This window comes from Dryas octopetala, chromosome 5 (assembly GCF_963921425.1).
Source record: "Dryas octopetala chromosome 5, drDryOcto1.1, whole genome shotgun sequence".
Classification (NCBI taxonomy): domain Eukaryota; kingdom Viridiplantae; phylum Streptophyta; class Magnoliopsida; order Rosales; family Rosaceae; genus Dryas; species Dryas octopetala.
In genome coordinates this window covers 17,047,072-17,072,833 of record NC_141370.1, presented here as the reverse complement: position 1 = coordinate 17,072,833, position 25,762 = coordinate 17,047,072, and the positions used below count along the sequence as shown (strand labels likewise).

The following is a 25,762-nucleotide window of genomic DNA, read 5'->3' as shown; positions in this document are numbered from 1 at the left end:
TCAAAATGTTCTCTTGCACTCTAACTAAGATTGCAAGAGACTGATGATCCAGAAAGTTGACATCTATCCAGTTATGCAGACATCTCAGCTTCATGTTTCTACCATCTTCACAGGCATCAGCACATGCCGGTCGGGAAACCTAAACATGAACTTGGTTGTCTGCTGCAGTGAACCAATTCATAGTGGTCATTGGAACAGCAGCTGAAATATCTTGGCAGCAAGTAGCCAACTAAAATCAAGATATTACACAGAAAAAGATTAAAAGCACGTGCATGGAAAAATTCAAAACTAAATTAGCGAACATCTAATAGTTGTTGCAGAGCATCCAGAAAATGCACATATACTTCGCTCATGCAAGGAACTAACTGAAGGTTACAGAAAAGCCACCAATGAAGCGAAGGTCAAATTTCTAATGAAGCGAAGGTCCCCCTTACTCCCTATTCTCTCTTAAAGCTTTATAAGGCTCGGGGGTAATCTAAGGAAATTCACAGTTTAAAGACCAAAGAGGCAGGAGAAATGTTAAAAGGAGCATACCAAGCATTCTTCAGCAACAAACTGATTGAGCAATAAGTATAGCAATGTTCCATCACCAAATAGAGATGCAAAACTTGACTCAAGAATAACAGTGTTATCGCAATGTTGTAATCTTTTATCATCATAACTAGAGACTGACAACCTCAAATAATGATACGGTTATACAAGTTGGCCAAATTTAATTCGAGAAAACAAAATCTCTTTCTATATTAACATGGAATTTGCAATACATTATCAAGGGCAGTAATTCAGTATCAGCTAATATTGTTGAGAGACTGCAACTTATGCCATCAGCACTGCCATTCCAACTCGACACTGTACAAGACACAATTTTACTAGTAACCAATCCAAAATTTATTCATCATACATCTACCAGTGACAGTACACCCATTGATGTGCCTACCCTAAGGGAGAGAAATACCAAATAGATTGTTATAAGGCCAAATCCTAAGGTCTTGTTAGGGCGCATGTCATTCCTGGGTAGAACAACAAGTGCCCAAATTAACCCTGAAATTAGGAATCCCATTGTATAAAACAAGCTACTATCTTTGGGAATAATGTATGATGCCGGTCTCTTTGACCAGGCTGCAAGCAGCATTGAGATCCCCAAGCCAGCAAGTGTGTTGAACATAGGCCCTGCATAACATCCTGACATTGCAATCTGTACACCATCTCCCCCATTCATTGCCAGTGCAACATTTGACATTAAATCACCCATTGAGTTGCCCCATGCTAATACGGTCAATCCAAGGATTGATGGATTAATTCCAAGAATTACACCTAATGCCACCAGCAATGCAACAAGCTCATTTGCAACAATGTAGAACCAAACGATACTCATAAAAAATCCTCCCAAAACCCATGGAAACAGAAATTTGCGAGGTGGCTGGTCAGATCTGGTGTATAGATATGCAAGAACACCAAGAACACCACCAGAGACAACACCTATAAAATAGGCAATTTTTCCACTCAGAGATCCCACATCATCTTGGGCGTTCCATAAAAATACCAGAAGAATGGGTGCTAACATAGCACTAGCAACAGCATAACCTTTGGACCACCTATCCTCCTCAACAATAGGGATTGTCAACCGTCTTGGCAGCGTCAATGGAATCTCCAACAGTGATAACAGTTTAAAAGAAGAAGAGTTTTGCTCCAATGTTTCCTCCTCGTTCCAACCCCACAATGACCTTGGGCTGTCTGTATTAGCCTTTAAACTCTGATTTGAATAAATTGCAACATTTGAAGCCCACATCCACTGAGGCAACTTACTTTGGAGGTAAGGCACATCACTGTCAGATTCGGACTCAAGTAGGGAAGAATATATGGATTCATCCTCCTCACTTCCCTGAGAAAATATACTTCCTCTAACCGGAAGCAATGGCGTTACGGCATCCAACCTTAATTTCCGAGCATGTTTCCTCAAAATCTCATTTGCAGCAACCACAAACCCATAAACCGCATAAATCAAGACAAATGCAATAGCACCCCCAACAGTAACCTTACCAACTATCAAAATGAGAGCTAGTGACATGAGGGTAAAGAGGAAAAAACATATATCTCTGATAAAGCATTTCCTATCAATCTGAACCCTCTTCTCAGCCACACAAAGAGATATAATCCCAACAACAATACAAGTAACAAAGACAGCTCCACCCAAAACACTATTAAGACCCACTTCACCTGCATCCTTACCCACAAAAGCAGCAATGCTCGCAAACACATCAGGAGCACCATTCCCAAGTGGAAGCAGAGACACACCAGCCACTGTCGCCGGTAAATTCAAGAGGCTCGAAAGCTTCTCCAGAGAACAACAAAAGTAATCTGCGGCAGTATTACCCAATAGATAGAACAAAGCAGCCAACCAAATTGCCAACAGTGCATACCCCAAAATATTAAATTTCTCACAGTCACAGTAAAGGAACTTAATGTAATTAAGAAACCCGCCGGAAGTACACTCTGGATGGGTAATCAAGTACTCACATTTGCTCCGATAACCCTCGTGATTGAACAACCCGGAACATAGTTTTGGATTACTCGCTGATAATACATTGGCATCGGACCCATTAACACTAACACTATAATTCGACGAAGAAACATTAACTTGGGCAATTCTCCTGCGATAAATTTCGACCCGATTACCCAAATTGCCAAAGTCATCAACTTTGGAGCTCCAACGAGGAGGAAGAACCGAATTCGAACTGCCCAGAAATGAGTTTCTAAGAAAACTATCCTGATTGTAGAACAAGAAGAATAATACCAAGGTACAAATTCCATTGAAAACCCCGCGAAATCTGCGATTTTTCGCCCCGAAAAAACACTTGGGTTCCATCATAATTTCTCCACCCGCCCACTCCTATCAAACCCTAAATTTTCTGAATCAGAAAGCCAAATAGATGACGATCCAGAAATGAAGCAAGTCTAGGGTTCCGTATTAGTTGACCAAAGCAAAATGCGTAAATCGTAAAGGGAATTCGAATCAAATAAAGGGGTGAATTGTACAAGACACAACAAATATTTTTGTTAATTTACAAGCGAAATTACAAGGTAATTGAGGGGTTGATTTGAGATTTGAGGAGGTACCTTTGGCAGAGAGAGATAGAGAAAGAGGGGTTTAGCACTCTTTCTGAGCACAGAGAGAGAGAGAGACACACAGAAAGAGTGCTAAGAAGAAGAACAACAATAAAAGCAGCTTCTGCGTAGTTTCGCGGAGCTGACAATCAAGGAAGGAGACCAGAAAACGCCGTGTCTTTTTAGATTCTTACTCGCGCGTAGCACCGAACCAAAAATGAATTTTGTGATTTTTCTCTTGATTTCTTTTTTGGTGGATGATTTTTTATTTTTTTTTGGCCAGGTGGATGATTTTTTATTATTGTTGGGAAATGGGAACTTTTCTCCGTTAGTAACACATCATTAAAGTAGCATTATAGGAAAATGCAAATCATATTTTATTTTTTTCCTAACTCATGTAACACATTGAATACACGTCATATCAATACATTAAAAAGAGAGAGATAATAAACTGTACATAATATTCTCTTAAAAAATAAAGTTATACAATATGCTAACACATCATTACATAAACCAACTTTCTCAACAAATTTGGGGATTCATATAGTATTGTTAGAAAAACTTATATTTATTGTTGCATTCTTCATGTCTTGTTAATTTTATTTCGTGTTGGTGTATTATAGGATTTTTGTAGCGTTAATCTTCCAATATTGAATTGTCAAAAGAAAAAAATATTTTAATATTGCAAAGTATGCTATCCAAATACTGAGTTAACCTTGAAATTCATTATCATGTGAGCTCAAGCGAAATATAGAAATCAAATATTAGACAATTTTGTAGATGAATACCATAATGTTGGAAAATTTGACATATTAAGAACAAGAAATTTAGACCCAATTAGAAGTGTCGTATAATTTACTTTGCACCTAAGTTCGATTCTCCTTTCTCAAAATCAAAAAAATTTTAAATCTTTTTTTTAATTTATTGAATTTTCTCATTATGCTTATTCAAATAAGTTTTTTGATAATTATTTAGTAGAATTGGATATGAGAATAAGACATGAAATGCACAAAGATAATCTTTTTTTTTTGGCCTGAAAAACACAAAGATAATCTTAACAAAACAAATTCATATTTCTTTTCTTCATTTGATATTATATGTATTTCTTAAAAGATACATGTATTTGAAGATAAAAAGCTTTTTTTATATAAACATTATAGGCACATATTTAATATGTGTCAAGATTCATTTTAGTTTTCATTAGGAGTCATAAGTTTTCAAGCATAATGCTTTGTTTTGAGGTATTAAATTGTATTTTGCTCTAAAACTTGTGTCCATAAGATGGTTTACATTCGATGACATGGTTTGAACTTGATTTGAAATTTTAGGCCATAGGTCGGCTTAACCCAATGTTTTGGGTGAGTTGGACCAATTCAATCTGTTTATGTAAAGGGTATGATCTCGGCCTGTTATATTGGGTAAGTTAGGCCCAACCTAATGACCCAGCCCATATAACCCAAAATAGGCAGATCCTAGGCCTAGCCTTAACTCCCTAGCCCAAGGCATGATCAACTCGGTCCAAATTCACTCCTAAAATTCATAAAGGAAAGGACACAAGTGACCCTCCCTCTTCAATGTGATACACTTACAATAAGGAGAAGAGTAATGTTGTTAGAGACCTTCCCAACTGACCATATAAGGTGATAGTTGATTTGTTAATTTTGATTGCAGTGTTAATGGAGATGATATGTAGAGATCAACTGACACCTCATATAATCCATCCCATATGATCAGTTGATAAAGTCCCAACAACATTACTCTTTGATAAAAGTCGGATGACTTGAATATTCATTATATGGATTAACAAAGAGGATTTCTATTAGCACATGTGATATTTGTGCTAGTCGGGGTATGAAGAGCATATGTAGAGTAATAGTGGGTTGGTTAGAAGTTGGGTAATGTGCAATTACTAGTGTAATCTTAATTTGTAATTCTATTTCAAATTTGTCTAATTTACTAGTGCTTTGGGAGTGCAACTATGTTATAGAGGATTCTTTGGCTAGTTTAATAGTTTTGGTCTATCTCTAGACTTGGGGCTACAAATCCTTGATGGGTCTACCCCGTGTAATAACGAGAGTGGGAATGATGTACACGTCCGCATGACACGTAGCAGATTGAATGACTCACAATTCACAAATCTATACATAGGATAAAAAAAGGGTTAACATATTAATCTAATGGTGAAAAACATATATATATGATACAATGTTACCCATGTTCAAATAGTAGCAAATCTGGTTAATAATAGTAAAATTATAGACATGCACCGGAAAGCATGCATTGAATCCGTAATTTCTGACCTTGAAACCTCAACCAACTACAATCTATCTATGTAAAAAAAAAAAGAGACTTAAAAACAGAGTAAATGATGCATTGATGAGTTCTAAAACAATTTTCCTGCATTTGTAAACAGTGACACAGATCCCCTGTAATTGAGAACTTCCCATGCTGGCTTGCTGCCAAAAGTTGGTCATCTTTGTATGGGCTCTAGTTGTGATATATACTAATATGCCATGTTAGCTTGGGCCTGGAGCATCAGAGCATGTGTTCATTGATTGGGCCCCATTCTCTTTACCCGCACGTCTCCCCAATCCCATTGATCTACTAAACACGTTACACACGCACCCACTGACTCATCACTCTTTCCAGTTCAATCATATTACATGTTCCATTTCTGCTGTCGTGGCAACCATATCCATTACCCACATCCTCATTTCTGATATCTGATCATCGTCTGTTGGTGTTGGTAATTGATTTCCCAACTACTGATCATCATCTGTATTGGTATGTTCTACTTGATCCTTTTTCTGTTTTTTAATTTTTTTTATTATAGTTTTGTTGTATGAATCATCAGACATAGTTATCATGAATATTTAGAGATGGGTTTTGACAAGAAAGAGCACGAGTTTCTGGGAGACATCGGTCTGGGTCCTGAAAATCTTGGTGGCTTTATAAATGGCAAGTGGAAGGCAAGTGGCCCAGTTATCTCTACTGTTAATCCTTCTAACAATCAGGTCTGTAACTTTTTATTATTCTCCATCTTCTTTGTTGATTATTGGCCTTTTTTTTTTTTTTCAAATTATATTTGTAATTTTGATGAGAAGAAAATTAAGATTTGAATTCAATCACACAGACCCAGAATTTCATCTCAATGTTTCTAATATTTGTGCATTTGGATATTAGCAAATTGCTAAAGTCACGGAAGTGTCTCTAGAAGATTATGAGGAGGGCCTGCGTGCTTGCAATGAAGCAGCCAAGAAATGGAAGAGTGTGAGTTTTCATCATTTTCATTGCTCTTGATGTCATTAATACTCAGAGTTTTCTATATGAATTTTGTATGCTTTAAACATGTCTTTATTCTTTTTAAAAGACCATATGTTTTTGTGCAGCTCCCAACACCAAAGAGAGGTGAGATTGTTCGACAAATAGGAGATGCATTAAGAGAGAAATTGCAGCAGCTGGGTAAGCTTGTGTCCCTCGAGATGGGAAAAATACTTCCTGAAGGAATTGGGGAAGTACAGGTATGACAAAATATCTTTAACATTTCTTTAGTGGGGGCAATCAATCACTATGGGGATGGTCTTTTGAGCTGGAAAACATTGGTCTTCAGTGTAACCAAATGGAGATGGATATAATGATCTCTTATGCATCTGTTGAATGGTGAATGAGCTTTAGAGTTGTTCACTATTGTTGTCCTAAGTGTTTGAGATGAAATTTCGGCAACCCTTCTATTTGTAATAATTTTTTTTAGAACTTTTTAAGTAACTCCTGATCACCAATCTTTGCAGGAAATTATTGATATGTGTGATTATGCTGTTGGACTGAGCCGACAACTGAATGGATCTATCATACCTTCAGAACGTGAGCTCAAACTTTATATTTCTTGCCAATTTTTAGTTGTTTATCCTCTTTTTAATTGCTAATATGAGTTGCTTATATTTTGCTTAAATTTTAAAAGCTCCACAATGAGTAAATACAAACTTCTGGTTGCAAGCCAGTGGTTTTTAATTTTTGTATCATAAACATAATTGGGTTCCCTCTGCTGTTTTGTTTGCAGGTCCAGATCATATGATGTTTGAGGTGCATTACTAGATCTTGCATTGAATCTTGATGGATTTGTATATCATTAGAACTTTGTCCATTTCTTTTACAAAATTGAGTTTGGTTATGTTAAAATTAACAATTATTTGCCTTTTTATACACCCCAGGTCTGGAATCCATTGGGAATAGTTGGTGTCATCACTGCTTTCAATTTCCCATGTGCTGTTCTTGGTGCGTTCTTGTTCTGTGTTGTCTTGACAAGCCTGCAACATAAGTTAAACAGCTTGCTTTATTATGTACTACTGTACATGGCATGATTCTGGATTTATTTATTAAAGATATGCTTTATTTGTCATTGTAGTTCACTGAATACATTATGAATTTTAAACAGCAAGGTTTTTCAACCATTTTTTTTTTCTATGGTGCTTTAGGATGGAATGCCTGCATTGCGTTAGTCTGCGGTAACTGTGTTGTCTGGTAAGTTTATATGTCCTGATATCAGAATTGGAGCTTTGATCAAATCAATCAAGTCAAATCACGAGATAGGCATTTAAGTATACTCAAAATATCTTGAGTACTTTTTTATACTACGAGATATCTTAAGTAACTTGATCTGACCTTATTTTCTAAAGGTTTTGAGTTTTGTTATATTATTTTACTAAAAAGATATATAGATTTTATAGTACAATGGTTACTTGTGATGTTATGTACTGTAGGAAGGGTGCACCAACAACTCCATTGGTAACTATTGCTGTGACAAAGCTAATCGCCGAGGTTCTTGAGAAAAATAACTTGCCAGGTGCTATATTGACCTCTTTCTGTGGAGGAGCTGAAATTGGTGAAGCGATAGCAAAAGACACACGGATACCCCTAGTTTCATTCACTGGAAGTTCAAAGGTACACTGGTCTCTCGCATGTGCCTTTTAACATTCTTGCTCTTCTCTCATCACCATGATGTTAAGCTTATCTTCCACATTACCAAATATAGGTGGGTTCAAAGGTGCAAAACATTGTCAGTGAGAGGTTTGGTAAATGCTTACTTGAATTAAGTGGGAACAATGCCATAATTGTTATGGATGATGCCGACATTGGGCTGGTAGTGCGTTCTACTTTGTTTGCAGCTGTTGGTACTGCTGGCCAGCGCTGCACAACGTGCCGTAGATTGGTAACTATTTGTTTTTACAAATTATATTTATTATGATTTGATGTGGTCTTAGAAGTTAAGCTTTCTTTCACCATTGTTTTGCTTTGCTTTGCTTTGCTTTGTCTTTTTTTTATTTTCCTTTAAAATAAAATGTGCAAATTTGTGTGCATGTACGTCTCCACTGGAGTGCAGTTTCTTCATGAAAGTGTATATCAAAATGTATTAGAACAACTAGTTGGACTTTACAAGCAAGTCAAAATTGGGGACCCTTTGGAGAAAGGAACTCTAGTCGGGCCACTACATACTAAAGTTTCGAGGGAGAATTTTGAGAAGGGGATTTCAACCATAAAATCTCAGGCATGTTTTTTGTATCTTGAAGAAGTGTGCACATGCATACACACATGCGCACACACACAATGAAGAAAAGGATTTCTATGGCTCACATGTTGTAATTTACTCATACAGGGAGGGAAGATCCTTACAGGTGGATCTATTGTAGAGTCAGATGGCAATTTTGTGCAACCAACGATTGTCGAGATTTCTCCAGATGCCTCTGTGGTGAAAGAAGAGTTGTTTGGCCCAGTTCTATATGTTATGAAATTTAAGGTAGTCTAACTTGATGAAAAATTTTGTTTTGTATTATTTTTTTATGAGTTTCTGTCGGATAAAACTTGCAAATTTTTGATTGAAAATCTGCAGACTCTTGAAGAAGCTATTGAAATGAACAATTCTGTACCACAAGGATTGAGTAGTTCAATCTTCACACGCAGGCCAGAAACTATTTTTAAATGGATTGGGTAAGTGTCTCAAGATTGGTAAAAATTTGTCATATGTCCTTGCCTTTATTCGTGATTTGATCAGTGCAGATGGTGACACCAGTTTAATGACAAAAGGAAAAAAAGTTTTCAAATTACAGTGTTTAATTGCTTTGCATTCAAATATGTTGCAGGCCACATGGTAGTGATTGTGGCATAGTGAATGTAAACATACCTACAAATGGAGCTGAGATTGGTGGTGCCTTTGGAGGAGAAAAGGCAACTGGTGGTGGTCGTGAAGCAGGAAGTGACTCCTGGAAGCAATACATGAGACGTTCAACATGGTAACCTATTGTTAAGCCTACTGATTTGGTTGAATCATGTCTTACATATCCTGTCTAACACGAACAGTTCTTATCCTTGACAGTACAATCAATTATGGAAGTGAACTACCACTTGCTCAGGGTATAAATTTTGGCTAGTGAGCCAGGCTGCTTCACGGTAAGGCTCGGTATAATCTCTTGGCCATGGCATGTCAAGGAAGGTACATTCTGCAGAATCTGCTGTCAAGGTTACCAGTACCCTGCTAGCTTGAATGTGTTAAAGCGAACTTGAACAGATATTTATGATGTTTGGTTCACTACTGATGTTAGACTTCTAATCTTGAAAAATAAATGGACTTTTCTTTTTCCCTGAGGAGAAATAAAAGCAGTCAATATATAAATGGTTCCGCTCGTTTGTTCTCGGCGCTTGTTTCATTTGACTTGTTTTTGTTAAGGTCCATTTGAGAACTGACCCATCCATGAAAAGGGTTCAACAGATGATTGTCCAAGTTGATAACCCTGTTACTTGAGGTCAGACCAATTTGGATAAGATAGCTATATTTACAACCTAAAGTGTCTTACAGTCTGACCTTTGACTAGACATCCTAGATTGAGAGGGCAAGCACTCAAGTGCCTTGGCCAAAACATATCCGAGTGGTTCTTTGCCACTGAATTGATGGGGATGCTTAGAAAGTCCCAGTAGATAAGTTGCATGACCGTGACACTTGTCTTTCTAACAGATGGCTGGAAAAGGTGGGAAACAATTTACTAATAGTAAAGTGTTTGTCTCTTTTTTCACGTGATCTAATTGGTCTGGACATACGTTATATGAAATTTTTACCCTAAACACAAAGAAGGCTCATTAGCGAACCATCTGAGAAGTTCGAGATTGTGGTGAGCATTTGGGTCCAAATGCTATATATGGGGATGAATGACTCATCTGTTTCTGGGTCCAAGGATTTTGACACTTGCAAAGCATTGTTATCTTTGTATGCACAACTCACGAGCATCTGTACGCTATTCGCAGAGCATGTACACATGCACTGGGTCTCAGGGTCTCAATGAATAATCTGTCTCTTTCTTGTTGACCCCTTTGTAGTCAATGTGGGGCCACTGAAGGTTCATAGTTTTATAATATCTACACTGATACCGTGGACGGTTTGATAGAATGTCATTGTCCACTTCAAATGCAGGGACATGGTAGAGTGAAGAACACTAATCAGGGCCTTCGACCAAAAACAAAAAAAACACCAAGGGCCATGACTAGTACATAAAAAATTAGGGTCCTAATAGTTTTAAAAATAGGTTTGGTAAACTACTTTTGAAAAATAAGTGCATAAAGGAATCTTCTTATTCTATGTGCTAAGTGATGGATTCCCAATCTTTTTTAAGTCAAACAGCTTACTAGTGAAAATAAGAATGAAGCAATATAATGATTTTGACACAGTTAGAACATGAATCTTTAATGAAAATTAAAACGAGGTATTTATGGAGACTTATTATAACTTTAGTAACAGAGCATTTGACTAGAGCACTGATTCCCATGTCCATGAAAAGAATTAAACTTTTGTTCTCTCCACATTCAAAACAAGAGTTAAAACTCTCCTCCTTTCGCTTCTTCATGTCTACTTACTTCTTTGAAGCAGTAAAAAGAAAACAAAAATTTTCGTGCATTTATTATTTGGATGGTTCGAACAACGAAATATTGAAGGGAAATGAAAATCACATCTGAATAATTGGAAATATAATTTTTTGTTTTACATTGGAGGAAGTATTAAATTTGGCTCAGAGTAAAACCCAGCAAGAAAAGGAAGTACAAGGAGAGTTCCAGATGAGTGATACAACATTACAACATACAAATCTAGCTGGCCAACTGGGTTGTTTTAACTTTTTAACACAAAAATCAGAAAAGAAACCTTGAACCTGACCCATGGGTGTCAATCTGGCTGTCCCACAAATTATTTTATCTTTCTGTCAGATGTGATATATAGTGTTCAGACTTGTGAGAAATCTTTTGCTAGAAATATCCACAACATTTCTTCCAGGACAGTCTATTACACTAATGGCACAACGCAAGGTAGTGGTGCTGTCTTTAATTGGCTTTGAGACTGAAGGCCACTGAAGTGAATAATGTACAAAAAGGGAACTTGTGTCTTGCTTTTTCATCACTTGCTACATTTAGGGAGGGGATTTGTACCCAAGTGTGCAAGTGTTTGAATCAAATAGCATTGCTTTCTTTATTTCTTTATGGGAAATTTCTCAGCAATTTCATTCTGTGATTCTGATAATAATCAGCTAATTAGTAATTAAATCAGAACTGTAATAAACCAAGGCTTTAAGATTTTCTGTATATATTCCTTACTTTCTTTCTATGTGTACTGCATAGAATGCAAAATCTGGTTAAGGTGCATTGAGAGCCAGCAATGAAAATTCAATTGCTTAGCTGTTGCCACAGAAAATTTTCTGTACACAGATTTTACTTTCCAATAATTAATGGCAAGGAAAAAAAGTGGCATCACTTACATGAATATCTATATTGACCCAATACAATTCAGCTAATGGCCATAGATTATTTTCTTTCATTGGCCAACCTCAACCTCTCTGTAAATTCATGTACCTCCACAACACAATGATTCATTCATAAACTCTAAAAAAAATCATAATAGTGAAACTGTGAAAATCTATGTTGGATGGGAAAGAAAATGTGTTTGAAGCAAATTAACAAATGGAATATATACATTGGAAATCTAAGAGAAACAAACTCATATGAGTCAATTAGTTTCCACAGCCAAGTTCTTAAAAACCCAATTTGGATCAAATCCATTTAGAGCCATCAAATTAAACCAACCCAATAAATTGTATCTAAGAAAGAAAAAAAAACAGAGTTCCCCTGTTCCGTATTTACCTTCATACTCTGAGCTATAACCATTCAACTAGACAGAGAAGAGAAGCAACTCCCCGATCGAACGAGCGGAGGGCGGCGAATCCTTTCAACGTCACCAAGAGAACTACTTGAATTCGACCGGAGCGCTCTCGGAGTATCCAAACTGCGCCGGAAAACCCGACCCATTGCGAAGATGGGGTGCTCTGTTTCTTTATGACTCGATGACCTGAATTTCTTGCAAAAGTTTATGTGCCGGTCCAGCGCTTCTTCGGTGGAGATGAGCCTATCTGATCTCAAGACTTCGTCCTTCACCGCCTCGACGCAGAGCCCACATATCCACCGGCCTTGGTAGCGCTCGCGAACCCGCGAGATGTATGCAGGGGTGCAATCCTCTGTGAACCCACAAGAGTCGCATTTCACGCACTCAACCTGGATTGGAGGAGGGGTTGATTTGTTAGAGGGTGGCTGAGACTCTGAACCTGTGATAGCCATTGAATGTAGCAGAACATTGAACTCTGGCTCTCTCACTCTCTCACCATCAGCTTCTCCGGTCACTGTGTTTCTAAGGCCCTCTCTGTTTTTATATCTCTTTGTTTTCTTTGTGTAATGAGAGGAGTAGTGGAGGGAGTAGAAGAAGTCTATGTTATGTAGTTATGTGGATGTGTGTGTCCTCTTTGTAATTAAATTGTTGCTATAAAAGGGGGTTTTGTCATGGATTTTCTTACTATTAAGCAAGGCCCTAAAATGGGCTTTCGTCATTCTGTGTATAGGTGGAGATTGGGCCATGGAAATTTATGAGACTCGGGGTTATTATGGTAAATGCCCATTTTTTGTTTTGGCCAATATTTGGAATATTATATATATTTTTTGGTTGTCAATATTTGGTGAATACCCTAATCATTGAAGTTTTGGGCTTATATGAATAAAAGAGGTTTGGCATGGAAAACATGTTTGTATGTGGACATCAGTGTAACTAGGATCCATTGGAGTGCGAATCTGGTATCAATTAGGGCTGGTGTTGGTACGGTTACTGAACCGCCAAGTCCATACCAACTACCGACCAACAATGGTCAGAATGAGCAAATTTCCAACTGCTACCGCTACCGCCAATGACGGTAAACCGACAATCGGTCTTACCAACAACACGGTCAAATCGGTGCGGTATGAGCCCATTCCGAACCAACTAATGGGCCTTTTTTGGAGGTTTTTAGCCCATTTTCTGGATTTAAAACAACCAAAAAATCTCATATACCAGCCCATAAGCCCATTTTCTGGGTCTAATACAAGCTTCTGATGGTGGAGCCACTCAGTTTATTTATAATAGGAAAAAGGCTAATGCCTTCTACTTCTTTTCGATATGGGATTATAGCAAAACAACTAAACAATTTAACATTTTAGTCTTTCACCATCTCTCTATCTCAGTCTTTCACTATCTCTCAGACTCTTAATTCTCTCTCTTTGACAAAAAAAAAATCTCAGTTCTCTTCTTTGCTCTCCCTATCTAGCTCCCACCATCGCTCTTCTTCTCTTCCACCATCGCCTTCCCTCCCTGTGAACCTTCAAGTTGGCGAAACACAACACTCATCGATCTGGGTCTTAAAATGGGAAAATGGAGACGGTGGCCGGAGAAGATGAGGGTGTTGATGTTATTGTGGTCTAGATTGCAAAGAAACCCTGTAGCCCCGTACTCACTAAGTTTCTCTGTGTCTTATGCAATCACGCTACCATCTCCCTTTATCTCAGATCGTATATATATAGGTACTTGAGTTGATTGGGTTGATTGGCCTATGGGGCTGTTGATTCATATATGGGCTGTTGTTGTTGTTGGGAAATTGATTGGGTTGTTGTTGTTGGGAAATTGGGTTTTTGTTGTTGTTGTAATTAGGTCAAGCTTGCTGGTTGACAAGAAGAAAGGAAGCCATAGAACATAAGAAGAAGAAGAAGAAGGTCGGATCGATATCGGTATACCGACGGTTTGAGATTTCTAAACTGCAACTGCCACCGCCCACCGTCGGATTGGTTAGATTTTCGCCACCGACTATTCGGTCACTCGTCGGAACGATTTTGTTCAGAGCGGTTGAGTCGGTTACGATGTTCAGATCGATTTTCTCAGTTAGCTGATCCAGCCCTAGTATCAATCGTCGCCCTTGAATTCAATTGAGATTTTCCTCGAATTACTCCCTCATTAAAGGGGTTGTATTCAATTGAATTTTCCCTTAAAATTCCCTTTAAATGTATGGATTAAATCAAGATGATTTTTTTTTTTTTTTTTTTGTTGTGTGTCTTGGAGGATTAAAAGGAGAGTTCAATCCCATTAAAAATAGCATTCTAAAAGGAGAGTTCAAACCCATTAATAGGAGTACAATGTTGTCTTTGCAATTTTCTCAAACTTTGTTTCCTAATCATCTTTGAGTTTGGATTACTCTAGTAGTAATTTGATGTACTTAGATTCCAAAAACTATCATATCATGTTCTCATGAAGACGTTGAGGTCGATTTGACAATTTGACATGAACATGCCCACTGGATAGAAGGATTACAGGTGGCAGGTGTGGCCAATCAGCCAATTCCTGCATGTTTAACTCTTAAGTAATTTTCTTGGCCAAAAAAAAAAAACTCTTAAGTAATTTTTAGTTACTTGCTGGTTCTGAATCTCTAACATTGTGCTGACAACTGCAGTTTTGTTCTCGTCAATTATTTTCGATTCTTTACAGTACAACTAGGGGTGTGATTTGGATTGGAAAATCTGATCCAACCGATTTCAATCCGAAATTTTTTAATTTTGGAATGTTCGAATCAAATCCGAAATCTGAAAATGCCAAATTCTGAAAATAATTGGATTAGAATTGGAATGTATCTATAAATTCCAATCCAATCCGAATTCCAATCTGACATTTTCTAAAGCCATTTTGATTCAATATTTTTGAAATTATGCCAATTTATTCCGTATTTATATTAATATTATATCATTTATTTAGTTTTTTACTATATGTTTCATTAATTTGTTATTTGTTTCAAACATACACATATATATATTAAAAAAAAATAACTACTACTACTAATATAAACATATATATATTATAAATATATGTGTATTATAATAACATAAATGCTAACAAAAGCACCCACATTTTTTGTACGTGTAATCACTAATTTTTTTTATTTTTTTTACTAATAACAAAAAGTAACGTGAAGATTCTGATTTTTTATTTGAAAATTTCGAATTTTTATCCGAAAGTTCCGAAAATGTGATATTCTGAAAAAATCCAAAAATTCCAAGAAATCCAAAAATTCCAAATTGGAATGAAATGTTGAAATTCCAATTTTTTGGAATATAAATTTCATTCCAAAAATTTTTGGATTGGAATTGAAGCACCTTATTTTCGATCCGATACGTCCAAAACACACCCTAAGTACAACATTGTGAATATGTTTAACACAATTTCATTGTCCTTATCAGACTTTTGTTCCACAACACAGTAGCACAAACTTCACTGAAGAAAGCTCCAGCTATAGCTAGCTCATGGCTCTCAAACACTTGCTAACCTCATGTTCAGGCTTTGTGTTAGCATGTTTGCTTGCATTCACACTTCAAATCTATTTGTTTTCTCCAATATCCCCAGACTCACTTCAGCTGCCTCCAGCATCTTCTGCTTCCCTTCTTCCTAAAAACAACATATTACAGGTCAAGATTCATTTGTATTTATAAGCTTAATTTCCTTTTCTAACTTTGTGCTTGTTATCATGGTGTGTTGGTGTTGCTTTTCTTTCTTTTTTTTTTTTTTTTGTAGAGCGTGACTAAGCTTGGGGATGGACTTCTAGTGAAACCAGAAGATGTTGCTGTGGATAAACAAGGCACGCTCTACACGGCTACTAGAGATGGATGGATCAAAAGGCTGCAGTACAAAAATGGGACCTGGGAGAACTGGAAGATGTTGAATAGTCATACACTGCTTGGAATTACAACCACAAAGGAAGGCGATCTTGTTGCATGTGATGCTGAAGAGGTAAGAACACTACTAGCTCTCTCTCTCTAACCAATCAAGAAAATGACCACCTAATCCGGAAAAGGGCAAAAGTATTGATTTTGAGTATTTCTGTGGCCTGTTTAAAGGAGTAGTGGGTACCATTTGTCCTAGTTCTGCATATGGGCCAATATTGGCTCTTTTTTACCTTAAATTGTGATCACTTGCAGGGTTTGCTTAAGGTTACAGAAAATGGTGTCACGGTTCTTGCTTCACATGTTAATGGGTCCAAAATAAGGTAAGCCACACCAGAATGCATGTGTACTTAGACAAACATACAATATTCTTGAAAATGTGCAAACCCTTCAGATAAACACCCACCTAACCCTCATTGCTGGACTTGGGAACAAATTAACTTCTCCTTGAACAAGTAGGCATGCAGATGCAGTGAGTAGTACTTGCCACACATTCACACCTAGGCCCCTAGGCCCTGTTTGTTACACGGGATTAGATAGGATTGTGTTAAATAACACTTGTAATCTGCGTTTGGCATCACCCAATGTTATTTTAAGTGGTATTGCATAGCACCGGTTTTCTTAAAACTCATGCTTAGACAGTGTTGAATAACACCGTGTGAAAAGAGGGTGCTAAATAAGAACTTGGTAAAATAGACTAAACCACGCTATTTCCCCTGTTTTTCTTTTCTATTTCCTCTTTTTTTTTTTTTTTTTTTTTCTCTATTTGACGTTTCTGCGATCTTTGGTCGTCATTCCCAAACTCATCTGAGATTCTTCCAAGATTTGTTCTCAACTCTCTCATTGAAGTCAAGGAAGGAAAGCAGCTATTCAGTCTCTCTCTCTCTCCCCCCTTTATCTCTACTGGATTGATGACTTCGTTTTTTCTTAATCTTTTTGGATTTCTGGGAGTGCTCTTCCGATTGATGTCTTAGGATTTTTCTGGAGTTTTTCATGTTTTTATTTTCTTAATTTTTCTTGTTTCTCTTTTTTATGGGTTTCTTTTCCAATTTTTATGGATTTCTTTTTCCCTATTTTTTCCTTTATTTTTTTCTCTGTGTTTGCTTGTTGAAATGTGTCTCCTTTATTTACCCCAAAAAAAAACAATCTGTCTCTTTTTTTTTTTATTCCGATTCTTATCCATTGTTCTTCCATTTTATTTGTACACAAGTCCAATAATTATAACTATTGAATCCTCGGCATAAGTGATATATCTTTGACTTAAAAATATAAAAAATTATAATAACATGGGAATTGTTATTGGATAACATGTTATTTAATAAAATAATATATAAAGTTAATTGTTTTAGGCCTTCAAATTATTAAAAAATTTGATAATTATTATTTTTTATTAATTTAAAAATTAAAATAATTATAACTTAGTTTGGTTATATATCAAATACAAGACATTGTTATTTAGTCGAGCTTAACAAATATCAAATATCAAATATCAAAATCCTAAATCCTTCATAATCCGACACAGTACTAAATATAGAATAACATTTAGTCGAGCTTAACAAATGGAGCCCTATAGTTCCGTGATTCCTTATCCAACAGTGGAAAAGGAAATGGGAGAAAGCAATGTGACGATGATCACTTCAAACTTCAGAGAGCCATGTGCAAGCCATGCCAATTCTTCTGATGCAACCCACAAACATCAATAGGTCATCTTATTGTGAGGTGTGGCAGTTTCCTCATTCGGACACTGCTTGGCTGTTATCAATACCGTAAGGAATATTTTTTTCTCTTGGGACCGATTGCTACAGAGTACAGGCCATACATACATACTGACCTCAGATGGTTTGTTGGTTTGTAAGATGAATCCATGAGTGTTGCAATCAAGGTCGAGTACTTTTTCTTTGGGTTTGTTCGGACGTCCAATCTGAGATATTTTTCTTCTTCCATGTACGCTGTCTTTCATAGTATCCTTCATTAACTCTCTCTTTCTTTTTGGGTCTGATTCATTAGGCATATATGAGAGAAATGCATAAAGACAATTAAAAGGAAAAAGAAGATTGGCAGTATTCCATGTGGACCAAAGGCTTCTGGGGCCACAACTCTGACACAGTATCTAGGGATACATGTGCTTCTTATCAAGAATGCTGCTTAGTGCTTATCCGAATGACCCCCAATAAAATACATGGGCCCAATAAATGAACACATGCATTCTATTAGATATACTTAGTTATAATAATTTACATGTTGAAATCAGATTTGCAGATGATGTGATTGAAGCATCAGATGGTAGTCTGTATTTTAGTGTTGCAAGCACCAAATTTGGACTCCACAATTGGTATCTAGACGTGCTGGAGGCAAAACCCCATGGGCAGCTGCTCAAGTACGACCCATCATCAGGCGAGACTTCAATCCTACTTGATCATTTGGGTTTTGCTAATGGAGTTGCAGTGTCAAAAGACCAAGATTATCTGGTGGTCTGTGAAACATGGAAGTAAGCAATTGATAAGCAACACTTCTTGCTCATTCTAACTTAAAACGAAATCATGAGCACTTTAACAATATTGTGTTTGATGGGTCAGATTTAGGTGCCAAAAGTATTGGCTGGAGGGAGAGAACAAAGGGAAGGCAGAGATGTTCATTGAGAAACTGCCTGGTGCACCAGACAACATCAATCTTGCCCCAGATGGGTCTTTCTGGATTGCTCTGCTTCAATTGACCTCAGATGGGCTGGAGTTTGTGCACACCTCCAAAGCAGCCAAACACTTGGTTGCAACATCTGGGAAATTAGTTGAACTGGTCAATGGGGTACATAAAAAAGCTATGGTGGTGAATGTGGCAGCTGATGGCAAGATAATCAAGAAGCTTGAGGATCCTAATGGAAGTGTGATTTCCTTTGTGACAGCAGCTTTGGAATTTGAGGATCATCTTTACTTGGGAAGCCTGCAGTCCAACTTCATTGGCAAGTTGTCACTAAGAAACATATAGGACGTATCAATGTTTTTGTTTCCTTAAATTTTTTTTTTAAGGTACTTCTAATGCTGTTTCTCCAAGAAGCTTTGGTTATATCTCAATAATCAGTCATGGTCACTAATGGCAGTCAAATGTTCCTTGATTCCCTCATTTGACTACACTCTCAAACCTGGGATCCTCCACTCTCACAATTTCGACTAGTCAAACATTAAAAAAGAAAAAAAAAAATCACTTGTTTATAAGTCAATCAAGCACCAAGATACATGCCCAATTTCATGTAGCTAGTTCTTGAAGTAAGACGAATATCCTGAATTCATGGATAAGCAAGAAATGGTTCAATTCTTTGCCATCAAGGTGGGAAACAGAAAATCGAAATTGTGATTTTTCGTATCCAATCCAAATAACCATAACGCGATATACATGCCTCTCCCACATGGCAAAAATCTATGCATATGCATGACAAAGGCCAAGTGGGCCAATGAGCCCACAAAATCAAGTACCTCCTGCTGAGATTGTTTCACAGTTTATGACTGGCTTTTGAACACTACTATAAGAAAATAACTGCTGCAGATCACAATTTGATATTGAGTAGAATTGCATAGTCTCTGTATCTGTCTACTTTCATCAACCAAATAATGAGCAACTGAAGAAACTAAGATATTCAACCTATTTCAACCTCATTCTCTTCTCTAGATTCTTCTGAACTCCATTTGGTGATTGCTCTTCTGATGCACTTGATCTGTTGGCTTTTATCTTTTTGCTGTTGATAAACTCTGCGAAGGATGGAATTGGTGGCATCCTTGTACTTGGGGAAGCACTTTGAGTTGGTGACACAGCTACAGAAGCTTCTGATCTAACACTATCATGTAAATCATTGCTGGTAATTTCTGCTGGTCCCTCCACCAAAGGTGATGGTGTTGCAGAAGGTTCTGTCTTGGGCAGAGTATTCTCAGAAGGGGAACTGGTAATGGTGCCAAGGCGATCGGTTAAGTCAGTAGAATCTGCAGTTGATAACCACCTCGATGTACTTGCCACTTGAGAATAATAAAATGATTTCCCAGTTTTCCCATATTTCTTGTAACACTCATTTTCAAGAAAAGAGGCTGATTTTTCCACTTCAATCCTGCACAGAAAATTTTCAACAGTGAGAACCTCCAGATCACTAACAAAAACAACATTTGTGAGAAAGTTTAAAATCTCAAGTGGTTAACTGGTTTGCTGCACATAAAAATTAATCTGAGACACCAGTTAAAGGAACTTAGACTTATGTATAACTTTCAAATATCCATATAACTATAATCAATTGTGTAATTGAATGCAATACATCTAGCTATCATGATAATCATATGGATTGCACAATTTATAGGAGGAATTTCTTATGCGATATTCATTACATTAAAAGAACATCAAATGCAGTTAAAACAAAGAGCTTACTTAATGTTTCCAAGCCGCTGCTCGGCCTGCTTTAGAGCATTTTGTAATCTTTGCTTGCTTGCTTCCCTCAGTGTATCAGAGATAGAATTCTTGTCAAGTTTATTTATCTATTGTCAAATAAAGTGAAAAAAAGTTGTTCAGGGGAAAGATCTAAGTGCATATTATTTTAGACATACCAGGCTAAATCGTATATATGAACAGAAAATGTGCAGCAGTGTTTTAGCAAGTTGGCTAACATGTCAATTTCCCCTTAGATGGTAAATCATACTTTCTTGCAGCGCATTCCAGCATGATGGTTCTAAAGCACATAAAGAACATTAGGGCACACATGCAATTCTAAAACTTCAAATTTGGAAAAACATTCAATATGTTAGACTGAACCTGCTTATCAGAAGATTTATTCTGGTAATATCTTTCTTCTGCACGCTCCAAGCACTCAATCTTTTCACTGAGCAGCTTTGACCTGGCAAGGTTCTTGACAGCCACAATACCATCTGGGAATTGAGGGAGACAATGAATGAGATTACATACAGTAAACAAGTTCCTTAAACCCCCCCATCCAAAAAAATAATGAAATGTTCTGCAAATAAAATACCATCAGAATCAGATATGTCTTCCTCAGAACAACTTGCTTCATCATCACGATTCCAGAATTCAGAGTATTGATCATTAACCATATCAGAGGAGCTGAAAATGAAAGACATCAGTGAATATGCAAGCACCTAAGGTCATTATTCAATTAAGCTTTGACATGCTAATTACTAATCAGTGAATATGCAAGCTCCTAAGTCTCATCCCATCCACTGCCCTTTGTGTTGAGCCCCAAGGCCACTGGAACGACTACTATATGCAACATTTCATGATAATTGCAAACCTTCTTTTATGGAGCAAAGTATGAAAGTAATTCAAAACCCAAGGTGCTTTACAAGTGAAAGAATTTAAATAACAGCAAATATCAACACTATATGTAAAAATAGAGCACCTGCTCATAAAAATTCCAGATGAACCAGCTTTCTGCCGAACAATGCAAGAAGTTGCGAGGTCTTCCAAATACTTGGAAATTAGGTTTGGATGTTTGCAGGAATCACAGGTTTTTCCACATAGTGATGCAGGTGCCTGTTTTGAATGATGTCAGTAATAGCTCTACTTGAGCATTAATATTCCACTCCAAAGTACATATGAACTAAAAGTTTCAGTAGATTATACTACCTGTTCACCAAAACTCTGAAGAATCTTTTTCCTACGGCATCCAGAACTCTCACAATACTCAACCATCTGCATGTCTTTGAATTCAGATTCCAATAAACATCAATCATGCAGAGGTCATTCAGAGAGTGCAGAAGTTACTAAAGTGTCACCTGTTGGAAGTCGGTCAGGGATTTTTTTGACAACTCTTCCTGTGAGTTTGAGGCCTTTGACTTCTTGTTCTCAGCATTGCTTAGAATGAATTTCTGCAATATATTAGAAACTCAAGTGAACAATGGAACAAAGCATATATAGGCATGGAAGTAACCAGTGTTATTAAGCACACCATTTTTTTGCAATCATCAATTCCATAGTACAACAGACTTCTGGAAGGTAATTGATCACGACCAGCTCTACCCGACTCTTGGTAGAAGGCTTCCATTGACTTGGGAATATTAAAGTGGCAAACAATTCTGACATCTTTTCTATCTATACCCTTAAAATTAACCACAAACCGTTAGAGACAGATGACATCTGCTAAACCTTATCCCCAACACGAGAATTGAAAAGAAAAAAATTGTCAAGAGTTCATTTAAACAAATAGTGATTCACTTTCATACCATCCTGAAGGTACACCAATAGCTCAATTACTGTGCATGCACCAGAACAAGCTCCAAGCTCAAGTATAAAGAGAAAGGAAAAAAAAAAGAAAGCACATCACAATCCCAATCATGAGCTAGGAGCAATAAGATGAAGCTATCCATATAACACCACCCCCCCCCCCCCCCCCCCCAAAAGAAAAAATAAAAAATAAAAGGTTTAAGTTATAAATACAATCATACCCAAAAGCTACCGTTGCCACAACAACTTGTATCTTAGAAGAAATCCAATTATCTAAAACAGAGCTCCGCAATTTATCATTCAAACCTGCATGATAAGCTGAAAGCAGCAGAATATTGAAAAAAAAATGTCAGTATTATAATACCAATCAATAACTAAGGGCGTTTTGATAACATTTCTTCGTTCTAAATTAAGGAGAGAAATGGAAGAAATAGGAGAAAAATGAGAGAGAGAGAGAGAGAGAGAGAGAGAGAGAGAGAGAGAGAGAGAGAGAGAGAGGAGGAGGAGGAATATTCTTCCTCCTTTCTCATCTACAACTCCCCTCTCTTTCTTTAATTCTTTTTTTTAAACCAAAAGTATAAATGCTACCACACAGGCTATAGAGTGTTAAGTGATTTACCAGCACATGAAATTCCATTTGTTAATAGATGAGCGGACAAGTCATCACACATTGTACGTTCAAGGCAGTAAACAATTGCACAGACATCTCCACCAGATTTTAGTACGTTAGACAAATCAGCATACACATCATCTAAAAGATCTTTGTATCGAACTGCATTATAGAGAAACCTGGTCAGTTTTGTGAGGTAATGGTGAAGCTTGCATTTCATAACTAATCCTATCCTTCACTCAAACTCATGTTGTAAAACACTTTGGGGAAGGATATAAAGGGCCATAAAAGATTACAGTAACAATCAAGTGGCTGAGTTTCCCCAGGCTTGTATAACTTAAGCTGAAAGACAACATAAACAGGACGTGAATCAAGTCAGGGAAGCAAGACGCACCTTCATAATATATATTAGGACGATTGAAAGAAGATCTTAGGGTTAAAGGATTTTGAAGGCATAAGGACTCTTTCACATCCTTCTCAACTCTGCAGAACAAAAGAATGAATGATGGTTAATTAACTAATATTAGTTGGTGCTTCTCATTCTAAAAGAATAATACGGATCTATACTTTTAAACCTTCAGAAGAATGCATTTTTTGCAAAGAACATAATAATAATAAAATAGCCAGAGACATTGCTAAATATGAGCTGAGTTTCTCTGCAGAGTGCATCAAAAGACTTACTTGGGAGCGGCTGTAGCTGTCAAAGCCAATATTGGTACACCAGAGAGGTGGCTCCTTAAAGACGACAGCTTACGATAACTAGGCCTGTTTCAAAACAACGATTAAGGAGACAGAGAACCAAAAGAAAGAAAATGGTTGTCAGAGTTTCTGTAGTACATAAATCAACATTGCAACATTCCATTCTCACTTTATACAAATAATAATGATATGGAACTTCAGGCAAATGGGTCAGAAAATCTATTAGTATTCAGCTCATAGGAAATTAGGAATTAGCAAGAACAAATAATATCTTAAGCAAATATAGAAATTCAATAACACACAGGAGGGAGGGATTAGGATTATGCTGCCATCTGAATTTTACTACCATATACCAAGGTTCTTAGAAAGTTTTGGTTGTACGATCACATTTGGTTAGAGATTCTGATGATTTCTAAGCCCCCATGTTTAGGTCAAAAAGAATAAAAAATAAATGCAAAACCCAGCAATTGTTTCTTATATATATTAGTATTACAAACCTGAAATCATGGCCCCATGAAGAAATGCAATGTGCCTGAAATTTTCAGAAGGGAGGTGATTTATACACAAAAGCTGAAACATTTTGAGAAAACTCAAATGGCCACATATACTGGTTACTGGAACATAGACCATGTAGCTTCACACCTCATCTATGGCAATGAGATTCAACAACCCTCTTGTGTAAATCTTTGTCAGCTTTGTCATAAATCCTGATGTTGCAATCAATTCTGGAGTCACATAAAGCAGCCTCAAAGATGGTTTTCCAGAATCAAGGTCTTCATGTATCTAAAATGCAAAAGAGAGGCATCACTATTCCCATAATCTCATGCATAACAACATATGCTCCAGGTCATTGTTTTTACACTTTTGTTTCATGCTACGCAGGAAGTTGCTATGAAAATGAGCTGTAAATACTAAGGTGATCACCAAACAACAACTTCTAGCTTCTTTATGAAGCTCCTTAAAGCTGTATACATTCCTATATAAAATAAATCCAAAGGTTTTTCACTATGGAACCAAATTCAACCTTATTTTTTACTTGGGCTGTCTGGGTCGAGGAGAGATATTCAGCAGCAATTCCTTTCTCCTTCAATGCCATCACCTGGTTTTCCTGGTCACATAAAAAAAAATTCCAAAATCCCACACCTCAATCCTCAGAGCACGAAAATTACCACAACTCGACAAGAGCAATCATAGCCGACCTACCATCAATGCTGCACACAAATTGCACAAGAAACTTAGAGCCAAGTCCTAGCATTTACACAAATCAAACATGATCATATATAAAATATCTGATTCACCTATTAAAGGACAAACAACAAGCACGATTCCAGTTTTCTTGGCCAGTGCCGGTATCTGATAACACATTGACTTCCCGCCTCCAGTTGGCATCAGACAAAAACAATCTCTTCCTGCAAAACCCAGAAAACATAAGAACAGAAATGGCCAAATGGGTTTGCCCAGGTCTAGAAAAACAGTTGTTTACAGTTTCCCGCGTTTTCTGAGCAACCAAACTGAACATAAACAATGGCATTGTCTAGGGCATGAAGAAATGTAGGTAAAAATGTACCTGATAAGACAGCTTCAATGGCCTCCAGTTGCTTGCCTCTGAATTCAGGATGCCCAAAGTGCCACCTCAACACCTTCACCAGAGCTTCCTTTCCCAAAACCTGCTTCTTATTACCAGTGCCGCTTGCATTTTGCAATGGCAGCGCAGATTTCTTCATTTTCCACTTACCCCTGTAACCAAACACCACCCAATTTCAAGCCAAGTTCAAAGAAAGCCAATTGCTTGTATAGGATTCTTCGTCTTTCGCAGATGGCAGCACCTGGTGGTGATTCGTGAAGCGAAGATTTTGTAGGAGCCTGAAATGATCGGGGAAACCCGAAAAGGACGAGCCCAAGAGGTAAGTCTTTCGTATGGGCCTAAATGCTGGGCCGAACCTGACCCATGGTCCACTTCCGTTGCATGAGTTATATTTACATGCCCGGCTAGTAATAAGTTAATAACTGTATATTTATATGATACGTAGATATGTTCCTTTTTTTGGAAGTGGA

The 25,762-nt window shown here is 37.1% G+C and overlaps 5 protein-coding genes across 6 annotated transcripts; 2 read left to right on the top strand and 3 right to left on the bottom strand.

Annotated features, from left to right (window-relative positions):
* Positions 1-468: 468 nt before the first annotated feature.
* Positions 469-3,311, bottom strand: CCX4 (cation calcium exchanger 4). Its single transcript, XM_086244073.1, has one exon. It carries the CDS (start codon positions 2,867-2,869, stop codon positions 896-898), a length of 1,974 nt encoding a protein of 657 aa, XP_086100199.1. The 5' UTR covers positions 2,870-3,311; the 3' UTR covers positions 469-895.
* A 2,264-nt stretch (positions 3,312-5,575) lies between these two features.
* Positions 5,576-9,789, top strand: ALDH7B4 (aldehyde dehydrogenase 7B4). 2 transcript variants are annotated; one of them, XM_086243461.1, is made up of 15 exons: positions 5,576-5,889; positions 5,983-6,119; positions 6,289-6,375; positions 6,495-6,626; positions 6,894-6,966; positions 7,163-7,185; positions 7,314-7,377; positions 7,578-7,623; positions 7,863-8,043; positions 8,135-8,311; positions 8,483-8,647; positions 8,756-8,896; positions 8,990-9,087; positions 9,240-9,389; positions 9,473-9,789. In XM_086243461.1, the coding sequence occupies exons 2-15, from the start codon at positions 5,985-5,987 to the stop codon at positions 9,525-9,527; spliced, it is 1,527 nt and encodes a 508-aa protein (XP_086099587.1). In that variant the 5' UTR covers positions 5,576-5,889; positions 5,983-5,984; the 3' UTR covers positions 9,528-9,789. The 2 variants fall into 2 exon arrangements, with proteins under 2 accessions (XP_086099587.1, XP_086099588.1); XM_086243462.1 differs by having other exon boundaries at positions 8,483-8,651; positions 8,760-8,896.
* Positions 9,790-12,297: 2,508 nt separating this feature from the next.
* On the bottom strand, positions 12,298-12,744 carry LOC147285050 (uncharacterized). Its single transcript, XM_086245763.1, has one exon. It carries the CDS (start codon positions 12,742-12,744, stop codon positions 12,298-12,300), a length of 447 nt encoding a protein of 148 aa, XP_086101889.1.
* Positions 12,745-15,611: 2,867 nt separating this feature from the next.
* On the top strand, positions 15,612-19,275 carry LOC147285049 (protein STRICTOSIDINE SYNTHASE-LIKE 4-like). The gene is made up of 5 exons (XM_086243804.1): positions 15,612-15,936; positions 16,043-16,258; positions 16,447-16,514; positions 18,443-18,679; positions 18,768-19,275. The coding sequence occupies exons 1-5, from the start codon at positions 15,775-15,777 to the stop codon at positions 19,171-19,173; spliced, it is 1,089 nt and encodes a 362-aa protein (XP_086099930.1). The 5' UTR covers positions 15,612-15,774; the 3' UTR covers positions 19,174-19,275.
* Positions 19,276-19,411: 136 nt separating this feature from the next.
* RECQL3 (DEAD/DEAH box RNA helicase family protein) lies at positions 19,412-25,556 on the bottom strand. The gene is made up of 19 exons (XM_086243805.1): positions 25,275-25,556; positions 25,006-25,116; positions 24,911-24,918; positions 24,732-24,815; positions 24,350-24,490; positions 24,205-24,239; positions 23,690-23,773; positions 23,403-23,491; positions 23,018-23,170; positions 22,620-22,716; positions 22,398-22,401; positions 22,124-22,273; positions 21,951-22,043; positions 21,802-21,867; positions 21,575-21,708; positions 21,188-21,279; positions 20,974-21,086; positions 20,593-20,699; positions 19,412-20,281 (listed from the first exon to the last, which is right to left on the bottom strand). The coding sequence occupies exons 1-19, from the start codon at positions 25,429-25,431 to the stop codon at positions 19,825-19,827; spliced, it is 2,175 nt and encodes a 724-aa protein (XP_086099931.1). The 5' UTR covers positions 25,432-25,556; the 3' UTR covers positions 19,412-19,824.
* Between the last annotated feature and the right edge of the window lie 206 nt (positions 25,557-25,762).